Source organism: Pleurodeles waltl, chromosome 3_1 (assembly GCF_031143425.1).
Source record: "Pleurodeles waltl isolate 20211129_DDA chromosome 3_1, aPleWal1.hap1.20221129, whole genome shotgun sequence".
Taxonomy (NCBI): domain Eukaryota; kingdom Metazoa; phylum Chordata; class Amphibia; order Caudata; family Salamandridae; genus Pleurodeles; species Pleurodeles waltl.
The window spans coordinates 1,467,914,301-1,467,940,121 of NC_090440.1; the positions used below are offsets into that span (position 1 = coordinate 1,467,914,301).

The following is a 25,821-nucleotide window of genomic DNA, read 5'->3' on the forward strand; positions in this document are numbered from 1 at the left end:
GAGCACAGGAATCCTTGAATCTCTCCAAGGCCGAGTCCGCTTTGTCTCCGAAGAGACGGGTGCCTCAAAGGGCATGTCCGTGAGTGACTGTTGGAAATCCCCCGAGAAGCCAGAACTGCGTAACCAGGCGTGGTGCCGTAAGGCCACTGTCGTCGCAACCGATCTGCCTAGAGAGTCGGTCGTATCCAGCCCACAACGGATAGTGAACTTTGCAGCGTCTCTCCCATCTTTCACAGCTTGGGAGATGATAGCACGGGCCTCCTCCAGTATCTGCAGCAGGACCTGCACAACCGTATCCCACAGGGAGTGGGTATAACGGCCCAAAAGACATGCAGTGTTCACAGACCGCAGTGCGAGGCTGGAACTTCTTGACAAATTGTTCCAGCCTTTTGGATTCCTTATCCGGGGGTGCGGAAGGGAACGCGCCAGAAGAGGAAGTCTGGATTACAAGACTATCAGGTTTAGGGTGTTGGGACAGGAATTTTGGGTCGTTCGGAGCAAGCCGATGGCGGCGAGCAATAGTCCTGTTCACAGGAGCCCCTGTGTTGGGTTTGGACCACTTACCCAAAAGGGCATCAGTGAGGGCCTCATTGAATGGGAGAAGGGGTTCTGAAGTAGAAGCCCCAGGCTGAAGCACCTCTATCAGGAGATTAGACCTGACTTCCACAGTAGGTAGCTCAAGGCCAAGGCCCTTAGCTGCCCTACTGACCACCATACTATAAGTAGCTCCCTCCGCCGTAGCCACGGTAGGAGGAGACAGCATGCCAGCATCAGGAGAAGTATCCAAACCACTGGCTTCGCCCAAATCCTGTGCCCAGTCCATAGCAGGGTCATCCTCGTATTCATAAGGGTCCAGGGACCCTTGCAATTACTCCCCGTATTTGTACCCATAGGAAAAAAGGGCCCGAATCCGACCTCAGGGGAATAGGGCCCACCGAAGCCGATGGCGGCGTCGGCTGACGCCGCTCTGACTCCGTGTCGTCGGGTTAAGAATGGGGTCAACTTCGATAGTGGGCACTACCGACGTCGGGAGCGTTGACATTCGACCTGGCGTTGGGAAAGGTCTCAAAGGTGCGACTGGCGTCAGTGTGGATCCACGCCGAAGCCACCGACGTGGAACCCGAAGGCCCCTCAGCCTAACCCCTTGGGCCCAGAGGTGCCGTATCGGGGTTGGCCCAACCAAAGATGAGGCGCATGGCCTCGTAAAACTCCTTCAGTTGGGCGGGGGTCGCTCTGGCTCCGGGAAACTCTGGGAAGTGCGGAGTCGACCCAGACGCAGGCTCCGAAGATGGAGGCATAGTGCGTGGACGCCAGTCCTGCGTCGCGTCGGCTGAGCAACGGGGTGAAGTCGGAGAGTGATGAGACTTCTTCGACGACTTCTTCGTACCTTGACCCGAGGACTTCGAAGAAGACGAGTGGTGATGACTCCACGACCGGGACCTACGCGGAGTCGAGTGCCGGGCCGCCATTAGCTTTAGGGACCGCTCCCTCAAAACTTTCGGGTGCATGGCCCGACACTCAGAGCACGACTTCGGGTTGTGGTCGCGCTCGAGGTACCACAGACAAACGTGATGAGGATCAGTCACCGACATCGTCCGATGGCAGCCCTCACAAGGCTTGAACCCGGTCTTTGGGGACATCTCGACCCACCAAAGTCGTACACAAAAAACTTCGACAAAAGGGTCAAATTCGGCCAAAAAATAGCCAGGGTAGCTCTCTCCGGATCAGCGCGTGGCGTGGAAAGAAAAGAACTGACGTCACTGCGCAAGGCCGGCGTCTATGTACTACTCCCGACGTCATCACGGCAACCACGACGCCTGCGGAGTCGACCGACACCACCTACCGACGAGCAAGGGTATTGCTCAAAGAAAAATCTCCGGATCCAGTCTGACGCCTGGGGGAAAATTCTAAGGTAAGGAATCTGCAACCAGAAGTCTTTATCAGATTATCATATTCACAATATCCACTTAAACAATGTGTAGAAGATATGTGATATAGGTAAATATAGATTTATTATTATAAACTCAACATGTACACACTTTGAAAATATATTTACAGCATCAAGATATATAGATGTTGATTTAAGAACATAAATTCAACTATACTTACTTATGTATATTTACATATAAATACTTATATATTTACATTGATGATATTTTGGTAGCCTATTATTTAGGATGCAATAGTTTGCCTGAACGCTATTTGAAACCCTATATTGAAGTAAAATTCTATATTGTAGTAGAACACCAACCACACCAGTGCATAAGACAGTGTTGCTAAGTGTGATGCCACAAAAAATGTTATCATAATGAAAAGCCTCTAAAGGACTACTGAAGTAACAGCTATTACAATATGTGCCCACTGGCACAAAGGAAATACTAAAAACTATGAATCTCTACAACCCGATATGAACCATCACTCAAGGAGAACTTTAAACACATTTTAGATTTTAATTCATTATGTTTTCAAACATCAGCATATTCATATCTCAAAACACATGGTTTTCTATTAATATGCAGCTAGAATTTTGGGTTCGCTAATGTATGGTTCTCATACAGTTACACTCTGCTTCTTGCACTTCCACACTAGCGACTCCAGTCTGGCTATTGCTGAAACTTCTTTTGCGGCCCAGTTTTCACATGCATTGATTTGGCTCATAAAATGGGCTTGCAAAGTGACCTTTCTAAGTGTCTCTGCTAAACTGTAAGTGGAGACAGGTGGTCTTGGTGCAGGTACTGAAGACTGTCACAGTGTGTGTTTGTGTGTAAGAATGTCACCCTGCCATTGGTTCGGCAGGAGATCACTTTAAGGTTAAGGATACAGATTTGTATAGTTCTGCCTTCTCTAATGTGGCTAGATCCAATGAATTGTGTCTGTGCTTGGCTGTTCAGGGACCACCTTTTAGGGTACTGGAAGGCTAACAGTATCTCCTGAGCTACCCTTCGGAGACCACTGACCAAAAGGATTTGTTGAAGTAGTGTATATAGGGCTTAGGAACCAATTGTATCATTGGACATTTTTTGCGCATAGCGTACTTTTCTGTACCACGGGTGGCACATTTTTGTCTCCACCAATGCTCTCACTGTGATAAATAAAAGGACATGATAGACTGGTCTTAAGGAAATCACATTACCAAGAGTCTCCTGTATTTCTGGGTGGAATGAATAAGGATTACTTTAACCTGTATAGAGCAAATAGCAAGCTGAGACAACGTAGTTAGTTTCAAGAACTTGGCAGCTGCTCAGATTTTGGCCCATGATCTGTCAAGCGCTGTACCTGGCAGTTAACTGGAATGAAACAAGGTCTGTTAACAATAGGGGCGCAAGAGGATAATCTAAAATCAGTGTAGCAGGCGAGAAAACTGTTTCAGTGTATCACAACTGTTATATGTGAAATTATTAGCAAAGTACTGTATAGTCAAAACTTTCAAAGGTCCCAATGTCATTCTGGCACGTGATTCCGGCTCACAAGAGAAGGACCTTGAAGTAACTGTCATCAATAGCTTCCAGTAAAGCTCCCAGTTATCACTGGACTTATTTAACATCTATCTGGTCCGTTTTTAAACATTTGTTTTCAGCCTCATGTCTGCATGCAGTCTTATGCTTATGACCCACAACTGTATAGCAAATCAGAATTTGAAACCTATTGAGGTCCTTCAAGCCAGTCTATTCACGACAAAGTCTTGTATAGTGGAATACTGGACAACTGGAAAGCTCTAATGCACTAGTTTTTCAGGTTAAGGGTAGATCACACCAGATTAATATGCAGCACTGGATGTCAGGGGGAAGACATTCCAGCATTCCCACAAGTTTGATCAGTGTTGAGGGGTTGCTATTGCACATAAACTATTTAAAACCTCTGTTGACCCTGAGCATAGGATAATGGTGAAACAAACTGTGATACACTTGCCCCTAGACTTACTGCAACGTATTCTATGCTGGTCCCTCTCAAACCTACCTCCAGAACACAGGTGGGACCAGACACCACTGTCTGAGTCATCTTTGGGATAAGGAAAACAGTTGAGAGCACTCAGACAGGAAGTTATTTTTTTACATGTTTAATTTCACTGAGCGAATATGATTTAGAATTGGTTGGCTGGAGTATAAATGTTGTCATTATCTTGCTCCAGGCTAACGTAAACATCAAATTCATACTTATCTTTATAACATCAAACACATTAGTCTAAAAGTTTGCTAACGTCTTGCTACCAAAGGGAAGTGATACATTCCTGATCAGTGCCTTGCTGTTGGAAAATGGCCCTCTCTGAACGGTCACCGCATACTTTTGCCTTCCTTTCCTCTTTTTATGACCTCATTTATGTTGGCTTTAGGACTCTGGGCACTTTACCACTGCTAGCCAGTGCTAAAGTGCATGTGCTCTCTCCCTAAAACATGGTAACATTAGCTCATACCCAATTGCCATTTTTAATGTACCTGTATGTCCCTAGTAAAGTGCACTACATGTGCCCAGGGCCTGTAAATTAAACACTAATAGTGGGCCTGCAGCACTGATTTTCCCACCCACAAAGGTAGCCCCTTAACCATGTCTCAGGCCTGCCACTGCAGGTCCTGTGTGTGCAGTTTACTGCCACGTCGACTTGGCATTTAAAACTACTTGGCAAGCCCTAAACTCCCCTTTAATTACATATAAGTCACCCCTATATGTAGCCTATAGGGCAGGTTGTATGTAAATAAAAGGCAGGCCATGTACTTGTCAGATGTACATGTCCTGGTAGTGTAAAACTCTTAAAGTCATTCTTCACTGTTGTGAAGCCTGCTCCTCTCCTTATGCAGTCCGCCCAGACAGCCATAAACACAGGACACTCAGCTGCATCTGCATTCATCTGCATACTGATGGGTCTTCCTGGGCAGGAAGGGTGGAGGGGCTCTCACTTACATTTCAAAGGCTAGTGGCTTGACCTCACACAAAGGACTGGTAATCCCGCGCAGAGCTCATAACAGACAGAACTGGGCTGAAAGGGGAACTGGTGAACTTCAAAACCACTCTGAAGTTTCCCCCACTTCAAAAGCACATTTGGGTGTATATACTGGGTCTGTGACCCCTAAAAAAAATCAGACACTTCTGGACCTACAACTAGACTCTTGTGTTGCCCGAAGGACACATCTGGAAGGCTTTTCTGGAGGAACTGCTCTCCGCTTGTTGCCCTGTTGCCTGCTGCTCCCCGACTCTGCTGGAATTACTTTTTGACCCCCCATGGGCTTGGAATGAGCTTGCCTCCTGTTAAAAAGTATCAGGACCATCAAAGACTTTACCAGAGGGAGAAAATCCACTGTGCCAGAAAATTGATGGAATGCCTGCAAAAATCAACACATCACCTGCATAATCGACGCAGTGTCTGTCTCTCAGGGCTGAAGTATCACTGTAGCGCCTCCCGAATCAACCCTGCGCCTGTTTTATCATTGCAGCGCATTTTGGATTTTCCAAGCATCATCCCTGGGTGTCAAAATATCTTAACACCCCAGTAAGGAGCTGTTGGAAAATGGATTATTGGTAACGCAGGTAAGTACCTACACTTAGCAATAGGCCACTAACCTCCACTTAGGTCTAGTTAGCTACCAATAAATTAAACCCAGCTCAACCCATGGCAATTAGCGACAAGGCTTAAGTTAGCAGACTAGTGTGTAAAGCATTTAAAAATCACAAAACAGTTAATAAATAAAACACAATAAAAATCCAACACCAATTTATAAAAATAGATTATATTTTTATCTTTAAAATGACACCAAAACGATCGGATTTGGGGAACCGGAGATATGATTTTTTAAAGAATTACTGTTTTCTAGCACAAAGAAATGAAAAGCGCCAATCTGGTCGCACCTCGACCTGGGCAAAGTCAAAGTTTAAGGCTGACCGCGATAGGGCCCTGCTCGGCTACGGCAAGCGGGAGGCCTCTGTCAAAAGTTTACCTTCAGACTTAGTCATTTTCTTGAAGATTTTCTTTAGCGGGACGAAGCCACCAGTCCAATCTGACCTCCCTGGTAACCTTCCTCAGATACGCGTTGCATGAGCCCTCGGTGAAGATTTCTACGTTTGGACTAGGACGATTTTTCGAGATGGAAATCCTTCGACCGGGCCGAGCCTGAATCTTGATCCGATGTCCCTGGAGCCCTCTTCGGATACACTGCTCAGGAGGTCCCAGTCAACTTTCTACATTTGGACTTAGTCACTTTTTCAGAGCTTTTCTTCAGTGGGACGAACCTGCAAGTCAGGCCAGGTCGAGGCAGAGCCAAGCAGGCTAGAGTTGCTGCGGCGGGTCGGTCCCTTTATGTAGCTTTTTCCAAAAGTTCACCAATCTTCACCAAACTTCTGGATCTTCTTCCAGAAGATCTTTTAAGGTTCTTTTGGAGTCCACAGCTCACCCCAAGGTTCCAGACGTGTGAGGGTGTGGACTACAACTCCCAGAATGCACCTGGCTCAAACTCCAAAACAGCCACTGGACAGTGGTCAGCTTCTTCAGGATCTGAGGCAGGGGACTCTGGTTAGCAATTTTTCACCTGTAGCAAACATGGAGTCCCTCCTTGAACCAGTTGAAGCCAGGCAAAGTCCCTTTTGTGGTGAAGCCCAAGTGTGCAGCTGGTGCAGTCCTTCAGAGTGCAGTGTCCAGGTGCAGGTCAGGGGTCCAGCAGGGCAGTCCTCCTTCTCCTGATGTTCTTCCTTGTAGGGATCTGGTAGGAATCTGCAGTGTGAGTGCAGCTCTGCTACATTTATCCTTGCTTCTGGAAGAAAAACAGGGGGTCCTGGTTCTCCAATCAGATGCAAGGTCCTTCCCCTTGTGATGACCACCTCCTGGGAGGTGTGGCAAAAATCAATCCCAGGGAGAAACATTCTTCAAAAATCCATCATGGCTGAAACTGATTTTGGGAGGTTACATCTGGCTGAGCCCACCCACTAGTGTGGCTACAAATCCTAAACACACCTCTCTCCTGCCCTCTCCTAATTTAATCAAGAGGTCACTTAATTGTCTGGGGTTGCAGGATGTGAGGGAGGTGCTTGGTTGCTCCAAGTGTCTTTCCCTGCCTTTGAAGACCGGTTTACCAGCCCTCCCCTTTCCTGCTTCCCCATCTGCTGAGGTAGTTCTCCCCCTCCAGGCACATCCTTTGTGTACAGCCCAGGCTACTTCACACCTCATCAATGCAGCCTGGCCAGGCTGACAGAGGCTGGCCAATCAGAGAAGGGCACTACAGAGCTGAAGTTAGCAACTTATTAGGTAGAGTTTGACACTCTTTACCTGAACTAGTTATGTTAAATCCAACAATTGTAATTTGATACCAAACTTGAGGTATCTAACACTTAAGGTGATGTAAGAGGTGTGGGTGTATCGGGATTGCGAACAGAATAGAAACAAGGGTTTTTAGGTGAACTTTTTTTTTCCTCCAAGTGTTTCCTTTCTATTGTCTGATACGTCTAAGTCACAATGGTTCTTGTGTCTGACGTCTGTTCTCCTCTTCTTTCCAGGTGAGTCTTCCCGGGACCGGGCCTCCGTCGTCTCTGAAGAGATAAAGTTCCAATGATGTTGTGTTGGTCAGTGGAGGAAGTAGGAAAGAGAAAAGGAAAGGTAAGTCTACTGGTTTGGGCATCTTGTGTGGGGTTAGAAAGGGAGGGGTGCGGTGAGGTTGGGGGGGGAGGGTTTGAAGGCTATGTCTGCACTGGTTTCCCCCCCCCCCAAGAGTGTTGTGCTCCCCGTGACCCCAGTCTCCCGGATTTCACGTAAATATCACTGAGGCATGTGAACAGAAGGGAAAGAGAGATATATATATATATATATATATAGTCCTGTAGTGAGAGGGGACTGTTGTCAGCACAGTCCTCCTTGTGGCGTCATGCGGTGGATTAGAGGGGAGGCTAGACTTTATTTATACAAACAATTAACTTGCATTAGAGCGAGAAAAAAAAAGAATAGATAACAATCAACCATTTACATATATTTAGGGTAGGCTTTCTTGTTCTTATCTTTCCTGCCCAGTTGTATGTGTGAGGTCGTCCCCGCCTAACCCTTTCCACCTCCCGCTCCCTCCTCCCTCCCGAGGAGTGCCCAGTAGCCGCTATGGAAGCAGGAACGTCCCAGCCTTAGCCACAGCCCTCCAGGGACGTGGCGGTCAGTGAATCTGCCGGGGGCTTCCCTGCCCTGTGTCGTCTGGGGTTCCTTCATCCAGGTGCTTCTCTGCTCCGGCCAGTCTCACCTCTGTGCGTCCTCCTTGCATCGGTCGTCCGTCCTTTGTGTTGTCGGAAACCCAGATTTCCGGGTTTCCTACCTCTTCCTCTTCCGGGTTGTCGTCGGCTACCGGTGACTTTGTTAATTAAAATAAAGTTTCTCCATTTTAGCTTATGGAGGCCATTCACAGAAGTGAGGGAAAAACTAATTTTGCTGTTTTACCTCACCAGTGCTTATAAAACTATTTTATAAGGTCCCTGCTTATAATTACATAGCACCCAACCCCAGGGGCACATAGGGCACACCTTAGGGGTGTCATATATGTAAAAATAAGGTAGTTTATGACTTTGGAAGTACTTTTAAATCCAAAGTCGAATTTACATTTAATTTTAATTAAGAAGCACCCAACAAGGCAGGCCTACATTTAAAATTACCCGGGTCACCTCAGCAGTGTACCTATGGGCGCACTACGTATGTGGGATTCCCTAAATCTACATGCCCTACTATATAATAGGGACTTACAGATAGGCTGACATAGCCAATTATAATTAGCCTAATTGCATACTTATTTTATACAGAGCACAGGCCCTGGGACTGGTCAGCAGTACCCAGGGCTCCATCAGAGTCAGGAAAATCAGCAAAAAGTGAAAAATGGGGCAAAAAGTTGGGGGCCCTCTGCAATCAGCCCTGTTTTCTCACAGGAGCCAAGGCTGTGCACCAGGTAATCAATGCATCACCTTGCCTGCGAGGAAACAATTGACGCATCATCTACACCATGCCATATTTTATTCAGATAAATATTGTCTATTATTCTAAACTGGTGTGGAGTACTTTTTGTGATGTTTTCACTGTGTTACTGTATGAGTTATTGCACAATTACTTTACATTGCCTTCTAAGTTAAGCCCACCTGTTCTATGCCAAGCTACCGGAGGGTGAGCACAGGAGAATTTAGGTTTTGTTGTGACTTACCTTAACTAGAATTGTGGTCCCTGCTTGGACAGGGTGCATACCTCTGTCAACTAGAGACCCAATTTCTAACACCTGCTTTATGGAACTCCATCTACATTTCCTGTGGTCCTCCTCTATTATTTATTTTACAAAATTATTACAATCTTCCCTCTCTTTCAACAACAGAATAACAGCAATATGATTGCCACCATAAGTCATATTTGAGATAATTACTGATTACAAATATCGTTAATCAATCACTTAAGAAGACAACCTGGAGCGAAAACCCCAATTTTGTGCTGACATAGCTGTGTCTTCAAAGGACACCTCTAACTTGTGTGTGCTTGTTCGACACATGTGAAACACATCACGCAGTCCACAAAACTAGAGGACTAATCAGATATCATTGGTGGGTGATTTTATTCTTCCTCCTTGTTGGGCCAAAGACCGACAGATCATCCTAACTGTACTGCCCTTATTGTGATTTTAAATTTCACTGATTCTTAGCATACTTTCACTCCAGGATGAAAGTAAAATGATTCTTCTGGCAGGAGCTTTGTGTGTATTTTTGCCAAGTGAGTTGCTCACCACAGAGTACTAGCCTGTGCTGGAGATGGGGTAACCAAAATTGATATTCCTTATAGGCTGGAGAATGATGTGCTCTTGATCAAGCTATGATGTGATTAACACTTAGTGGCAGCTGCTGATAAACCACTGGTGGGATAAAGGCCTTTCCTTTTGAACTCTCCCTAAAGTGTGAAAGTGTGTACTAATGATAAGGAATACATGAGGGCCCGGTGCTTGGAGTAGCGCATCATGTGTAGTGATGCAAATATGGTTTGCTATGACCAGACAGCATAAGTATACAGATCATTTTCTTTGCTGTCCTCACACATGCATCTGTGCTGCACAGCCCTCCCCACCTGAATCCCCTAATGTCATATTATAGGATATCTATCACAGTGGAACCTAGGTTTTGGGAACCTTATTAGATATTTGTTAGTTGGAGACTGCACTCAAATTTAATCAAGATGAACTTTTATCTGGTTGAGTCTCCCCAAAAACGTAAGTGCTGCACTAGCTGGTTGTATTCCCTTAGCTGTCACTCTCTGATGGCATAAGCTGGTCCAGAGAACTCAAGAAAGTGTTCACCTTTACTTTCAGTAGGGAAAAACTGTGCCTGAGACAAGATTGACTGCCCTCCCATCACAAGCCAAGACTAGCTTTGTCTGATGGACTGTGAAGCGTGAAGGAGCTAGTATTACGCAGGACTGATAATATACCTTTACAGCCCAGGAACTTAGTCTCAGCTGCTTGTGTGACTGCCATGATGATCACTGCATAAAACCTGAACTGGTGCAGAGATTGGAAACCACTATACCACTTGGACAAACACTTTTGGCAGCACAGCTTGGCTGAGGTGCCCTTCGCTCTCTCTGGCATTAGAGTGCTGCTCTATGTGCCAAGTATGATGCAGGGCTTCACTGCAGGCCCTGAATGGCCAGGAAGCTCCTTGCAAACGCAACAAATGCCCTACCAGAACCCCCAAAGTCGTGGGAGTGCCACATAAACCCAAGCACCATCTCCCTGAAGGTCGTCCTCTTCCTGGGTAGGCTAAGAACTTGAACGTGTGCATTGGAAGCACATCTAACCACACATTGGAACTTGATCTTGTGCAAAGAAGACAACCTTGACTGCTCAGCGATCTCATGAATGCATGCATCATCAGCACAAACCCAGTGAATAAAGCAGTAAAACTTATGAATACCCCTAAATAATTGCTCTGGCATTGCTAAGCAGTCTAGACCCCATGTGTGTTCAATATCATTAAAGCTGCGCTTTTCTGGTGTAGTTTGTGCAAACATGTGACTATGGTTAAACCCGTAATTGTCCGCAATTATAGTACTGATGTTACTTACTGCGAGGCTAAGAAGAAAACATACTTTGAATGTACAGCTTAACTTCTGTGAATATGTCTTCTACTTTTTATAAAGCCCCAACAATATATTGTGCACCTCTCACATACAATCTGTAACTCTGCATGCTAACCAAACCACCCTACAAGAGTAAACCCTGACTGCTTGCCATTGCTACTATCTGAAACTCAGTATCAACACAAAATTTCCTGGAGTTCAGTCAGCTTACAATGGTATTTGGTTCAAGATTTCCAGGAACAACAGGCAATACTTGCAAGAAGGACTTTTAATCACCCCCAAGTTCACCAGGCCCCAACGAACTGGCATGACACTTTCCACTTAAGGTCTGTCCCTCAAAGTCTAGATTCTGTTGCCACCAACTCTCTCCACAGTCTGTATGAAGAAGCAGTAGCCATCACAGACTATGGGTAGCCAAGCACTGTGGAGGAATAAGCTATTCAGCGGAGCCTGGGATCTACTGTCCAACGTCCAGATTACTCCAGACTTTTGAGTCCTCTCCGGAAAAAAGACCCTTGACGTGTCAGTAAGGTGAACAGGGCAGAGTATCGTCCATAGTAGGACGTTTGTCCTCATCAGCAGTAAATTAGCCAATGTCAAATTTAACAGGCTCCAAAACAAACCTGGTGTTCAATAATGTGTGGTTTATGTATGTTTCCTTTGGAAGCAAAATGCCTTAAAAATACTCAATTTTTGGAGATGTGCTGTGGACATCTGTTGGTCCAAAATATGTAAGGTGGTGGTAGTAAAAAACTAAGCATGGATTATGGCCGTGCACTGTGCAGTTGCTGGTCGTACGTAGAATGTTTTGATAGTGAGGAAGTTTCAGTAGCTGCTATGAGCAATTTCATAAGTTGCTGTGGTCCGTGGACAGGTGAGTGCATGCAAACAGATGGCCAGAGTGGCTGCATGTAGGAAGTCCTCTAATAGTTGGTAGTGTATGTGTTAATTTTAAAGCACGAATGAGTGCTGCATACCGTTTGACCAAAGCATAGCAATGATATACATAAACAAGCATTTGCAATGCAGTGGGTCTCGCATGGGCTCGACATATAGGTATTATCGTAAAGTCCTAACTGGACATTTATTGCCACATAAAATGAAAATGAAAAGTAATACAGTTTTGCACAAGCAAGCTGATTTAAAGCACAACGTCATGAGCGTGAAGGAGCACACAAAATGAAACAGAAGTTCGCTCGCAGTCAAACAAATCAACAAATGTGCAGCGAGATCGCGCTGCGTAGGAAATAAAAATAAAAAGTAGACCAGAGACAATGCTGAAAACGTGGTGCCTCGTATGTTTTCAGTAGTTGGCCGGTGCTCTCGAGGAGGGCTAAACACTGGAAAAGGCATGACTTATGCATGCCTTTCAGAAATAAAATCAAGTGATTTTAAAAGTCAAGCCCACAAACCAACGAAAATGATGGGAGTATGGTGGGCGTGTATAAAAGCCCACATAGAGATTTAAGCAGGCTAGAGCGCTTGCGCGACCCTAAAAGGTAGTGTGGCATATAGATTATTAGTTCGCACAAAAGTGCAGGAAAAATAACTGTCGGCACTGTAATTAAGAAAGCAGTAGCTTACAAAACGAAATACTCTGGCTCCATATACAGGTTTCAAAAACTGAACAAGCATAGGTCAAACTCTTTAAAGACAAGCGGCAGAAGAAAGCAAAGTAAATACTCATTTGTAGACTATTTACATTAAATATATGCTCACTGGGGAAAACCTATAAAATAGGGAGAAACAGACTAATCGAATGGCATAGAATTTGATACTAACATAGTTTAATTCATGCACAGTAGATTAGATTAACAACAATCACAGGGGAAGTAGTTCTGCATACCCTGCATGTAGGGGTCATGACATTTCCTTTTTGTAGCTTCACAATAGTAAATGCCGGCCCTAGAAAGACTCTAGGCGGATGTCTGGGCGGATGGCCAAAGACGGCAGTCAAAAGGATAGTATAAAGCACTGAAATGACAAACCTACTTGCTTCCCAGGTCAAACCCATAAAAATCTATATTCGTTACCACGTTTTCATACTCTCGTCAACGGTGCCAGTGCTTTAAGGAATAGTTTTTGTTTACGCGGAGGAATCACTCCTCGAGGAACTGTTCTCAAAACCAATTTCTAATCTTCCTTTTTAGGGATGGCTGAATATTGAATGTTTCTTACTTTCTGCAGAAGGATCACAACATACAAAGTCGTAAATGACGAACTGTGTCGCACTGCAGAATTTACAGTCAGTTCGAATCACGAAACTACCAAGGGCACATAAGAGACGCGCACAATTTGCCTAAATTACTGACATAGGTGTGGGATTCACATATTTACTTCGATCATTCCTGGTTCTGCTCCCTAACTCTCTGCATTGTGTTGATTCCATGTGAGCAGTTAGAAAATTATATAAAAGGTTTATTTTCCCACATTTGTTTTTCCTAATAGAGCACGCACCGTATAAACATTGTGAAACGGGAAGTATCCTTCAACACTTTCTGCACTACTTAGAAAATAATCAATCTAAATATCTCAAGTATAGAGAAGTATAGACATGCATTTTCAAATATTTATGACTACCTATACATTTATGACTGGGGGTTCACCTTCATTCCTACAGGCGCACCCATTTTGACGTTATCTAGGTTTCACTTATGAATGCGGACGCTCTACATACCTGAAATAAGATAAGCGCACTTATATGAGCTTCTGCACTCTAACGTAGACGTTCCTGCTCTTGTCAATCAGCACCAACTCGTGCAAGTGTGAGCTACAATTTTTTTTCTATGATTATAGATGGAAAAGTATTTTCGTTAATTAGCACCAATACTTTTTGCATAGCATTTGAAATGCCACAGCGTGATTTAAAAAAATATATATCTAAAAATCTGAAACGATGGTTGTGGGATGGGACTAGAAAACCCAGTCACTGAATAACCTTTTTTACTGCTTATACATTTCCTATGAGAAACTATTTTTATACAACTTATCACGTATTAACGTTGTCTAAATTAAGAAGTTATAGGATCATGATAACCTTTAAAAATGGTGAAAATAAAGGTGTGGGGCTGTAGTTTTAGTTTAAATGGGTAAAATAAGTCTGAAAATAAATAAATGTGCCATCGGGATATTCCAATATGTGAAATCAAAATTCTGAACACAATTATTTTCAGAAATACATTCTTGAAAGGTTTTGGGAACAGCTAGGAACTTATCTCTTTTGTCAGGAGCCGGTTTATGAATACTTTACATCTGAATGCAGTAAAGCGAGGGCACAGAAGCCCTAGTTGTAGCAGAGATGCCAGGGTTTTTGTTAGATAGCTTGAATACTCTGCAGACGGACTGCTGGTGAAAAACGGTGCCTCAGCAGTTCCCAATGAATTCTAAGCCTGTGCTCCTTTCTGTCCTTTGTAAAGTTACGCATTCTGTGCAGCAGAAAACGGGCAATTTAAATGACTACACTTTAAAACAAACGAGGCATTGATGATAATGTGTGAAACTGGTAGACCCCGAGGCTCTCGAGTTCCCACCATTGTTTACTTGACAACAGGATATAATTGCTTACTTACTTGGCAGCGAATTTAACCATCTGCTTGCTTGCACGGTCTCCCACAGCCACCAAGGCCTGAACATTAAACTGCTGTTGACGCAGGACCAGGAAACACTGCTTCCCTAGAAAGGCAGACACATGGAGCAGGTGCATCAATTCCGAGAAAGGTAGCAGGTTCAATATTTAGTTTCGACTTGCATTTTGGGGCAATTTAACAGTTCCGAGTCCTCCTTGTCTATTTAATATACTCGTGGTAAGAATGGAAATATAGTACGGTAAAATAATATTTTATTTCTACTTGGGACCAAATTCTCACAAGATGTTCTCATTATAGTTTTTATGGCAGCCTCAGAAAAAGGAGAACATTTTGTTGACTTCAACGAGGCATGCTGCTGCGTACACAGAAAAGTGTCAAGATGGTTAACAAGAGGCCTGGTTATTCATTTCCCATTTGAATTGGTCTCTCATTATTGCCAGCATTTCTCAAAGGCACCCGACACATCACTTTTAACCCACTTCATGCTATACATTCATGAACCCCGAGTTGAAAGAGTTGTTCCTTCTCACCTGAAAGGAACGAATACCCCTAGAAATTAACTGTATGCAACCCCCATATCACATCCGCCAACTGAAAGAAAATTAGCAGCAATTGTTGCACTTCAGTTTTTATGGCTATTAGTTACTGAGCCCTTCATCTATTCAATAATGTTAATGTCCCCGAGTTTTAGATCCCACATCCAATGAAAACAAGCTGTAGCTTTTTCCACTAAGCTCTTAGAAAAGCCCTAATTACTTGCAGGCTGGAGTTTAGCAGCAGTAATACCATACACAGTGTTACGGATGCCAGGGTATTTGTTGGCAATTTCGTGCTCTAAAATTTTACCAAAGATTGAAATTAAAATAAATCAATAGGATAATATATCCGTTTCTCAAAAGTAGTAAATTGCTCAAGGCGGCCTTGCCTTTTATTTGGATGCCAAACCCAATGATGAATTTGTAATTAGTGTATCCTTACTTGTCCTGTTTGCTTGAGATCCTATTTACATTATTCAAAAGATTCTTTGTTTCCCTTCAGGAACACAGATTTGCATCCAAAACACTCACCCAAAATTACAAATGCAAAAACATGTTCAAATGGGGGACATCTTCAATAAAACCAATAGGAGAAATGTGATGATAATTTTTTGAGATTGCCCCTGCTTGGTAATAAATCACAAATATCTAAAATGATGGCACCTCTAGTTCTCTAATGTGGAACATTTTTCTGCAGGTTAAATTTCTCCCATTTAAAAAGTGGCAGTCATAAATAAGGCACAGTGTCCTACTGGAAGCAAGAGGCCTGCTGTTTGCAAATGCAACAGGCTGAAAAACAATTGACACCATTAAAATGAAAAGCCAACATCAATAAGGTAACATTTCATTTAATTGTTTCTAATTTAAATTTATTGAGAAACATTGTTTTGTTTGCCATGCTCCAATATGGAGTTGGCAAGGACTTTAAGTTAAGATTTAAATACTTCAATGCATCAGTTCTTCACCCCTGTGACCTGGGTCATACATCTGACTCCAGTGCTGCTCCTTATCTGGCCCTGCTATCTGCAACCTGATGATGATAATGTAAATTAAACACAGCCTTTCCTTAATTTTAAAAGGAAAAATGTGACCCTGTGCTTATTTAAAAATTGGCTCCAGGCTGTGAGCTACTCTGCAAGGGTCTGGGAGCTAATGGTAGCTCACGATCTACTGGTTGGACACACCTGCTCTACTGAATAGGATTGGGTAGGATTATTATTTCGAAATATATTGCAGCCCTCTTCAACACAAAATCAATCAAATAGCATTAGTTTTGAATTTGCAAAATTGACTTTGGAATTGTAATCGGAAGTTCCTAAGAAAAAAGTAGCAATCTTTGATTTAATAGTCTCTGCCTTTCCAAGCCATAAGATCAGGGGTGTGGAATTTATTAAAATATCTACTTGTCCAGTGGACAGGTTGCTTCTCAAATCTACTTGTCCTGTAAAAAGATCTACTTGTCCCTTTGGTGCCATGTAGTGTGGCGACAAATTATGGCAGCAATCTCATTATGTAAGTCCTCTGATGTAAGGAAATGCCTCCTTGGCATGGTTGCCCCCTGACTTTTTGCCTTTGCTGATGCTATGTTTACAATTGAAAGTGTGCTGAGGCCTGCTAACCAGGCCCCAGCACCAGTGTTCTTTCCCTAACCTGTACTTTTGTATCCACAATTGGCAGACCCTGGCATCCAGATAAGTCCCTTGTAACTGGTACTTCTAGTACCAAGGGCCCTGATGCCAAGGAAGGTCTCTAAGGGCTGCAGCATGTCTTATGCCACCCTGAAGACCTCTCACTCAGCACAGACACACTGCTTGCCAGCTTGTGTGTGCTAGTGAGGACAAAACGAGTAAGTCGACATGGCACTCCCCTCAGGGTGCCATGCCAGCCTCTCACTGCCTATGCAGTATAGGTAAGACACCCCTCTAGCAGGCCTTACAGCCCTAAGGCAGGGTGCACTATACCATAGGTGAGGGTACCAGTGCATGAGCATGGTACCCCTACAGTGTCTAAACAAAACCTTAGACATTGTAAGTGCAGGGTAGCCATAAGAGTATATGGTCTGGGAGTCTGTCAAACACGAACTCCACAGCACCATAATGGCTACACTGAAAACTGGGAAGTTTGGTATCAAACTTCTCAGCACAATAAATGCACACTGATGCCAGTGTACATTTTATTGCAAAATACACCCCAGAGGGCACCTTAGAGGTGCCCCCTGAAACTTAACCGACTGTCTGTGTAGGCTGACTAGTTCCAGCAGCCTGCCACACTAGAGACATGTTGCTGGCCCCATGGGGAGAGTGCCTTTGTCACTCTGAGGCCAGTAACAAAGCCTGCACTGGGTGGAGATGCTAACACCTCCCCCAGGCAGGAGCTGTAACACCTGGCGGTGAGCCTCAAAGGCTCACCCCTTTGTCACAGCCCAGCAGGGCACTCCAGCTTAGTGGAGTTGCCCGCCCCCTCCGGCCACGGCCCCCACTTTTGGCGGCAAGGCTGGAGGGAACAAAGAAAGCAACAAGGAGGAGTCACTGGCCAGTCAGGACAGCCCCTAAGGTGTCCTGAGCTGAAGTGACTCTAACTTTTAGAAATCCTCCATCTTGCAGATGGAGGATTCCCCCAATAGGGTTAGGATTGTGACCCCCTCCCCTTGGGAGGAGGCACAAAGAGGGTGTACCCACCCTCAGGGCTAGTAGCCATTGGCTACTAACCCCCCAGACCTAAACACGCCCTTAAATTTAGTATTTAAGGGCTACCCTGAACCCTAGAAAATTAGATTCCTGCAACTACAAGAAGAAGGACTGCCTAGCTGAAAACCCCTGCAGAGGAAGACCAGAAGACGACAACTGCCTTGGCTCCAGAAACTCACCGGCCTGTCTCCTGCCTTCCAAAGATCCTGCTCCAGCGACGCCTTCCAAAGGGACCATCGACCTCGACATCCTCTGAGGACTGCCCCTGCTTCGAAAAGACAAGAAACTCCCGAGGACAGCGGACCTGCTCCAAGAAAGGCTGCAACTTTGTTTCCAGCAGCCTTGAAAGACCCCTGCAATCTCCCCGCAAGAAGCGTGAGACACTGCACCCGGCGACCCCGACTCGGCTGGTGGAGAACCAACACCTCAGGGAGGACCCCCGGACTACTCTACGACTGTGAGTACCAAAACCTGTCCCCCCTGAGCCCCCACAGCGCCGCCTGCAGAGGGAATCCCGAGGCTTCCCCTGATCGCGACTCTCTGAAACCTAAGTCCCGACGCCTGGAAAAGACCCTGCACCCGCAGCCCCCAGGACCTGAAGGACCGGACTTTCACTGGAGAAGTGACCCCCAGGAGTCCCTCTCCCTTGCCCAAGTGGAGGTTTCCCCGAGGAAGCCCCCCCTTGCCTGCCTGCAGCGCTGAAGAGATCCCTAGATCTCCCATAGACTAACACTACAAACCCGACGCTTGTTCTAACACTGCACCCGGCTGCCCCCGCGCCGCTGAGGGTGAAATTCCTGTGTGGGCTTGTGTCCCCCCCGGTGCCCTACAAAACCCCCCTGGTCTGCCCTCCGAAGACGCGGGTACTTACCTGCTGGCAGACTGGAACCGGGGCACCCCCTTCTCCATTGAAGCCTATGTGTTTTGGGCACCACTTTGAACTCTGCACCTGACCGGCCCTGAGCTGCTGGTGTGGTAACTTTGGGGTTGCTCTGAACCCCCAACGGTGGGCTACTTTGGACCAAGAACTAAGCCCTGTAAGTGTCCTACTTACCTGGTTAACCTAACAAATACTTACCTCCCCTAGGAACTGTGAAAATTGCACTAAGTGTCCACTTTTAAAACAGCTATTTGTCAATAACTTGAAAAGTATACATGCAATTTTTATGATTTAAAGTTCCTAAAGTACTTACCTGCAATACCTTTCGAATGAGATATTACATGTAGAATTTGAACCTGTGGTTCTTAAAATAAACTAAGAAAAGATATTTTTCTATACAAAAACCTATTGGCTGGATTTGTCTCTGAGTGTGTGTACCTCATTTATTGTCTATGTGTATGTACAACAAATGCTTAACACTACTCCTTGGATAAGCCTACTGCTCGACCACACTACCACAAAATAGAGCATTAGTATTATCTATTTTTTACCACTATTTTACCTCTAAGGGGAACCCTTGGACTCTGTGCATGCTATTCCTTACTTTGAAATAGCACATACAGAGCCAACTTCCTACATTGGTGGATCAGCGGTGGGGTACAAGACTTTGCATTTGCTGGACTACTCAGCCAATACCTGATCACACGACAAATTCCAAAATTGTCATTAGAAATTGATTTTTGCAATTTGAAAAGTTTTCTAAATTCTTAAAAGACCTGCTAGGGCCTTGTGTTAGATCCTGTTTAGCATTTCTTTTAGAGTTTAAAAGTTTGTAAAAGTTTGAATTAGATTCTAGAACCAGTTGTAGATTCTTAAAAAGTATTCCAACTTTTAGAAGCAAAATGTCTAGCACAGATGTGACTGTGGTGGAACTCGACACCACACCTTACCTCCATCTTAAGATGAGGGAGCTAAGGTCACTCTGTAAAATAAAGAAAATAACAATGGGCCCCAAACCTACCAAAATACAGCTCCAGGAGCTTTTGGCAGAGTTTGAAAAGGCCAACCCCTCTGAGGGTGGCAACTCAGAGGAAGAGGATAGTGACTTGGAGGAAAATTCCCCCCTACCAGTCCTATCTAGGGAGAACAGGGTCCCTCAAACCCTGACTCCAAAAATAATAGTCAGAGATGCTGGTTCCCTCACAGGAGAGACCAACACCTCTGAAATCACTGAGGATAACCCCAGTGAAGAGGACATCCAGTTAGCCAGGATGGCCAAAAGATTGGCTTTGGAAAGACAGATCCTAGCCATAGAGAGGGAAAGACAAGAGATGGGCCTAGGACCCATCAATGGTGGCAGCAACATAAATAGGGTCAGAGATTCTCCTGACATGTTGAAAATCCCTAAAGGGATTGTAACTAAATATGAAGATGGTGATGACATCACCAAATGGTTCACAGCTTTTGAGAGGGCTTGTGTAACCAGAAAAGTGAACAGATCTCACTGGGGTGCTCTCCTTTGGGAAATGTTCACAGGAAAGTGTAGGGATAGACTCCTCACACTCTCTGGACAAGATGCAGAATCTTATGACCTCATGAAGGGTACCCTGATTGAGGGCTTTGGATTCTCCACTGAGGAGTATAGGATTAGATTCAGGGGGGCTCAAAAATCCTCGAGCCAGACCTGGGTTGACTTTGTAGACTACTCAGTAAAAACACTAGATGGTTGGATTCAAGGCAGTGGTGTAAGTAATTATGATGGGCTGTACAATTTATTTGTGAAAGAACACCTGTTAAGTAATTGTTTCAATGATAAACTGCATCAGCATCTGGTAGACCTAGGACCAATTTCTCCCCAAGAATTGGGAAAGAAGGCGGACCATTGGGTCAAGACAAGGGTGTCCAAAACTTCCACAGGGGGTGACCAAAAGAAAGGGGTCACAAAACCTCCCCAGGGGAAAGGTGGTGAGACAGCCAAAAATAAAAATAGTCAAGAGTCTTCTAAAGGCCCCCAAAAACCTGCACAGGAGGGTGGGCCCAGAGCCTCTTCACAAACCAATCCTGGGTACAAGGGTAAAAACTTTGATCCCAAAAAGGCCTGGTGTCGAAACTGTAGTCAGTCTGGACACCAAACTGGAGACAAGGCCTGTCCCAAGAAAAGTTCCACTCCAAACTCCAATCCAGGTAACACTGGAATGGCTAGTCTCCAAGTGGGATCAACAGTGGGCCCAGAGCAAATCAGGGTCCACACTGAAGCTACTCTAGTCTCTGAGGGTGGGGTGGATTTAGCCACACTAGCTGCCTGGCCCCCTAACATGCAAAAATACAGGCAGCAGCTCTTTATTAATGGGACAAGTGTAGAGGGCCTGAGGGATACAGGTGCCAGTGTCACCATGGTGACAGAGAAACTGGTTTCCCCTGGCCAATACCTGACTGGAAAAACTTATACAGTCACCAATGCTGACAATCAAACTAAAGCACATCCCATGGCAATGGTAACTTTAGAATGGGGAGGGGTCAATGGCCTGAAACAGGTGGTGGTCTCCTCAAACATCCCAGTAGACTGTCTGCTTGGAAATGACCTGGAGTCCTCAGCATGGGCTGAGGTAGAACTAAAAACCCATGCAGCCATGCTGGGTATCCCTGAACTGGTGTGTGTAAAAACAAGAGCACAATGCAAGGCACAGGGTGAAAAAGTAGAGCTGGAGTCTGGAAAAATGGCCCAGCCTACCAAGAGAAAAGGAAAGTCAGTTGGGAAACCAACTGCAACACAGTCAGAAAAAGAGAACCTCTCTTCTCAGGAAGAAGTTCTGCCCTCTGAGGGAACTGAGCCTTTGGAGCTTGAACCTTATCAGGTTGAGCTCTTAGGCCCAGGGGGACCCTCAAGGGAAGAGCTGTGTAAGGGACAAGAAACCTGTCCCTCTCTTGAAGGCCTTAGGCAGCAAGCTGCTGAAGAGTCCAAGGGCAAGAAAAATGGAACACATAGGGTCTATTGGGAAGATGGACTCCTGTACACTGAGGCCAGAGACCCCAAACCTGGTGCCACTAGGAGAGTGGTAGTGCCTCAGTCGTTCAGAGAGTTTATTCTGACCTTAGCCCATGATATTCCCCTTGCTGGGCATTTGGGACAAACCAAGACGTGGGAGAGGTTAGTCAACCACTTCTACTGGCCCAATATGTCCCAGAAGGTTAAGGAGTTTTGCCTCTCCTGCCCCACCTGTCAATCCAGTGGTAAGACAGGTGGGCACCCAAAGGTGGGGGTCCCCTTTGAAAGAGTGGGTGTGGACATAGTTGGTCCACTGGAACCTCCCACAGCCTCAGGAAATATGTACATCCTAGTAGTAGTGGATCATGCTACTAGGTATCCTGAAGCTATTCCCCTTAGGTCGACTACTGCCCCTGCAGTAGCCAAGGCCCTCATTGGTATCTTTACCAGAGTGGGTTTCCCTAAGGAGGTGGTGTCTGACAGAGGTACCAACTTCATGTCAGCATACCTAAAACACATGTGGAATGAGTGTGGAGTGACTTACAAATTCACTACACCATACCATCCACAAACTAATGGCTTAGTTGAGAGATTCAACAAGACATTAAAAGCATGATCATGGGGCTCCCAGAAAAACTCAAAAGGAGATGGGATGTCCTCTTGCCATGTCTGCTTTTTGCTTACAGAGAGGTGCCACAGAAGGGAGTAGGATTCTCACCCTTTGAACTTCTGTTTGGTCATCCTGTAAGGGGACCACTTGCTCTTGTTAAAGAAGGCTGGGAGAGACCTCTTCATGAGCCTAAACAAGACATAGTGGACTATGTACTTGGCCTTCGCTCTAGAATGGCAGAGTACATGGAAAAGGCAACCAAAAACCTTGAGGCCAGCCAACAGCTCCAGAAGTTTTGGTATGACCAAAAGGCTGCACTGGTTGAGTTCCAACCAGGGCAGAAAGTCTGGGTTCTGGAGCCTGTGGCTCCCAGGGCACTCCAGGACAAATGGAGTGGCCCTTACCCAGTGCTAGAAAGGAAGAGTCAGGTCACCTACCTGGTGGACCTGGGCACAAGCAGGAGCCCCAAGAGGGTGATCCATGTGAACCGCCTTAAGCTCTTCCATGACAGGGCTGATGTGAATCTGTTGATGGTAACAGATGAGGATCAGGAGGCAGAGAGTGAACCTCTCCCTGATCTTCTGTCATCTGACCCAAAAGATGGCACAGTAGACGGAGTGATCTACTCAGACACCCTCTCTGGCCAACAGCAAGCTGATTGTAGGAGAGTCCTACAACAGTTTCCTGAACTCTTCTCCTTAACCCCTGGTCAGACACACCTGTGTACCCATGATGTGGACACAGAAGACAGCATGCCTGTCAAAAACAAAATCTTTAGACAGTCTGACCATGTTAAGGAAAGCATCAAGGTGGAAGTCCACAAGATGCTGGAATTGGGAGTAATTGAGCGCTCTGACAGCCCCTGGGCTAGCCCAGTGGTCTTAGTCCCCAAACCTCACACCAAAGATGGAAAGAAAGAGATGAGGTTTTGTGTGGACTACAGAGGGCTCAATTCTGTCACCAAGACAGATGCTCATCCAATTCCTAGAGCTGATGAGCTCATAGATAAATTAGGTGCTGCCAAATTCTTAAGTACCTTTGACTTGACAGCAGGGTACTGGCAAATAAAAATGGCACCTGGAGCAAAAGAGAAAAAAGCATTCTCCACACCTGATGGGCATTATCAGTTTACTGTTATGCCCTTTGGTTTAAAGAATGCCCCTGCCACCTTCCAAAGGTTGGTGAATCAAGTCCTTGCTGGCTTGGAGTCCTTTAGCACAGCTTATCTTGATGATATTGCTGTCTTTAGCTCCACCTGGCAGGATCACCTGGTCCACCTGAAGAAGGTTTTGAAGGCTCTGCAATCTGCAGGCCTCTCTATCAAGGCATCCAAATGCCAGATAGGGCAGGGAACTGTGGTTTACTTGGGCCACCTTGTAGGTGGAGGCCAAGTTCAGCCACTCCAACCCAAGATCCAGACTATTCTGGACTGGGTAGCTCCAAGAACCCAGACTCAAGTCAGGGCATTCCTTGGCTTGACTGGGTATTACAGGAGGTTTGTGAAGGGATATGGATCCATTGTGACAGCCCTCACTGAACTCACCTCCAAGAAAATGCCCAAGAAAGTGAACTGGACTGTAGAATGCCAACAGGCCTTTGACACCCTGAAACAAGCAATGTGCTCAGCACCAGTTCTAAAAGCTCCAGATTATTCTAAGCAGTTCATTGTGCAGACAGATGCCTCTGAACATGGGATAGGGGCAGTTTTGTCCCAAACAAATGATGATGGCCTTGACCAGCCTGTTGCTTTCATTAGCAGGAGGTTACTCCCCAGGGAGCAGCGTTGGAGTGCCATTGAGAGGGAGGCCTTTGCTGTGGTTTGGTCCCTGAAGAAGCTGAGACCATACCTCTTTGGGACTCACTTCCTAGTTCAAACTGACCACAGACCTCTCAAATGGCTGATGCAAATGAAAGGTGAAAATCCTAAACTGTTGAGGTGGTCCATCTCCCTACAGGGAATGGACTTTATAGTGGAACACAGACCTGGGACTGCCCATGCCAATGCAGATGGCCTTTCCAGGTTCTTCCACTTAGAAAATGAAGACTCTCTTGGGAAAGGTTAGTCTCATCCTCTTTCGTTTGGGGGGGGGGTTGTGTAAGGAAATGCCTCCTTGGCATGGTTGCCCCCTGACTTTTTGCCTTTGCTGATGCTATGTTTACAATTGAAAGTGTGCTGAGGCCTGCTAACCAGGCCCCAGCACCAGTGTTCTTTCCCTAACCTGTACTTTTGTATCCACAATTGGCAGACCCTGGCATCCAGATAAGTCCCTTGTAACTGGTACTTCTAGTACCAAGGGCCCTGATGCCAAGGAAGGTCTCTAAGGGCTGCAGCATGTCTTATGCCACCCTGAAGACCTCTCACTCAGCACAGACACACTGCTTGCCAGCTTGTGTGTGCTAGTGAGGACAAAACGAGTAAGTCGACATGGCACTCCCCTCAGGGTGCCATGCCAGCCTCTCACTGCCTATGCAGTATAGGTAAGACACCCCTCTAGCAGGCCTTACAGCCCTAAGGCAGGGTGCACTATACCATAGGTGAGGGTACCAGTGCATGAGCATGGTACCCCTACAGTGTCTAAACAAAACCTTAGACATTGTAAGTGCAGGGTAGCCATAAGAGTATATGGTCTGGGAGTCTGTCAAACACGAACTCCACAGCACCATAATGGCTACACTGAAAACTGGGAAGTTTGGTATCAAACTTCTCAGCACAATAAATGCACACTGATGCCAGTGTACATTTTATTGCAAAATACACCCCAGAGGGCACCTTAGAGGTGCCCCCTGAAACTTAACCGACTGTCTGTGTAGGCTGACTAGTTCCAGCAGCCTGCCACACTAGAGACATGTTGCTGGCCCCATGGGGAGAGTGCCTTTGTCACTCTGAGGCCAGTAACAAAGCCTGCACTGGGTGGAGATGCTAACACCTCCCCCAGGCAGGAGCTGTAACACCTGGCGGTGAGCCTCAAAGGCTCACCCCTTTGTCACAGCCCAGCAGGGCACTCCAGCTTAGTGGAGTTGCCCGCCCCCTCCGGCCACGGCCCCCACTTTTGGCGGCAAGGCTGGAGGGAACAAAGAAAGCAACAAGGAGGAGTCACTGGCCAGTCAGGACAGCCCCTAAGGTGTCCTGAGCTGAAGTGACTCTAACTTTTAGAAATCCTCCATCTTGCAGATGGAGGATTCCCCCAATAGGGTTAGGATTGTGACCCCCTCCCCTTGGGAGGAGGCACAAAGAGGGTGTACCCACCCTCAGGGCTAGTAGCCATTGGCTACTAACCCCCCAGACCTAAACACGCCCTTAAATTTAGTATTTAAGGGCTACCCTGAACCCTAGAAAATTAGATTCCTGCAACTACAAGAAGAAGGACTGCCTAGCTGAAAACCCCTGCAGAGGAAGACCAGAAGACGACAACTGCCTTGGCTCCAGAAACTCACCGGCCTGTCTCCTGCCTTCCAAAGATCCTGCTCCAGCGACGCCT

At 45.8% G+C, this 25,821-nt stretch overlaps 1 protein-coding gene across 1 annotated transcript in view; it reads right to left on the minus strand.

Moving 5' to 3' along the window:
* DARS1 (aspartyl-tRNA synthetase 1) overlaps positions 1–25,821 on the minus strand; it is a 473,122-nt gene that overhangs the window by 217,486 nt on the left and 229,815 nt on the right. Inside the window, exon 6 of the mRNA XM_069225076.1 lies at positions 14,626–14,728. Within this exon, the coding sequence (XP_069081177.1) occupies positions 14,626–14,728 (103 nt within the window). The remainder of the gene's footprint in view (positions 1–14,625; positions 14,729–25,821) is intronic.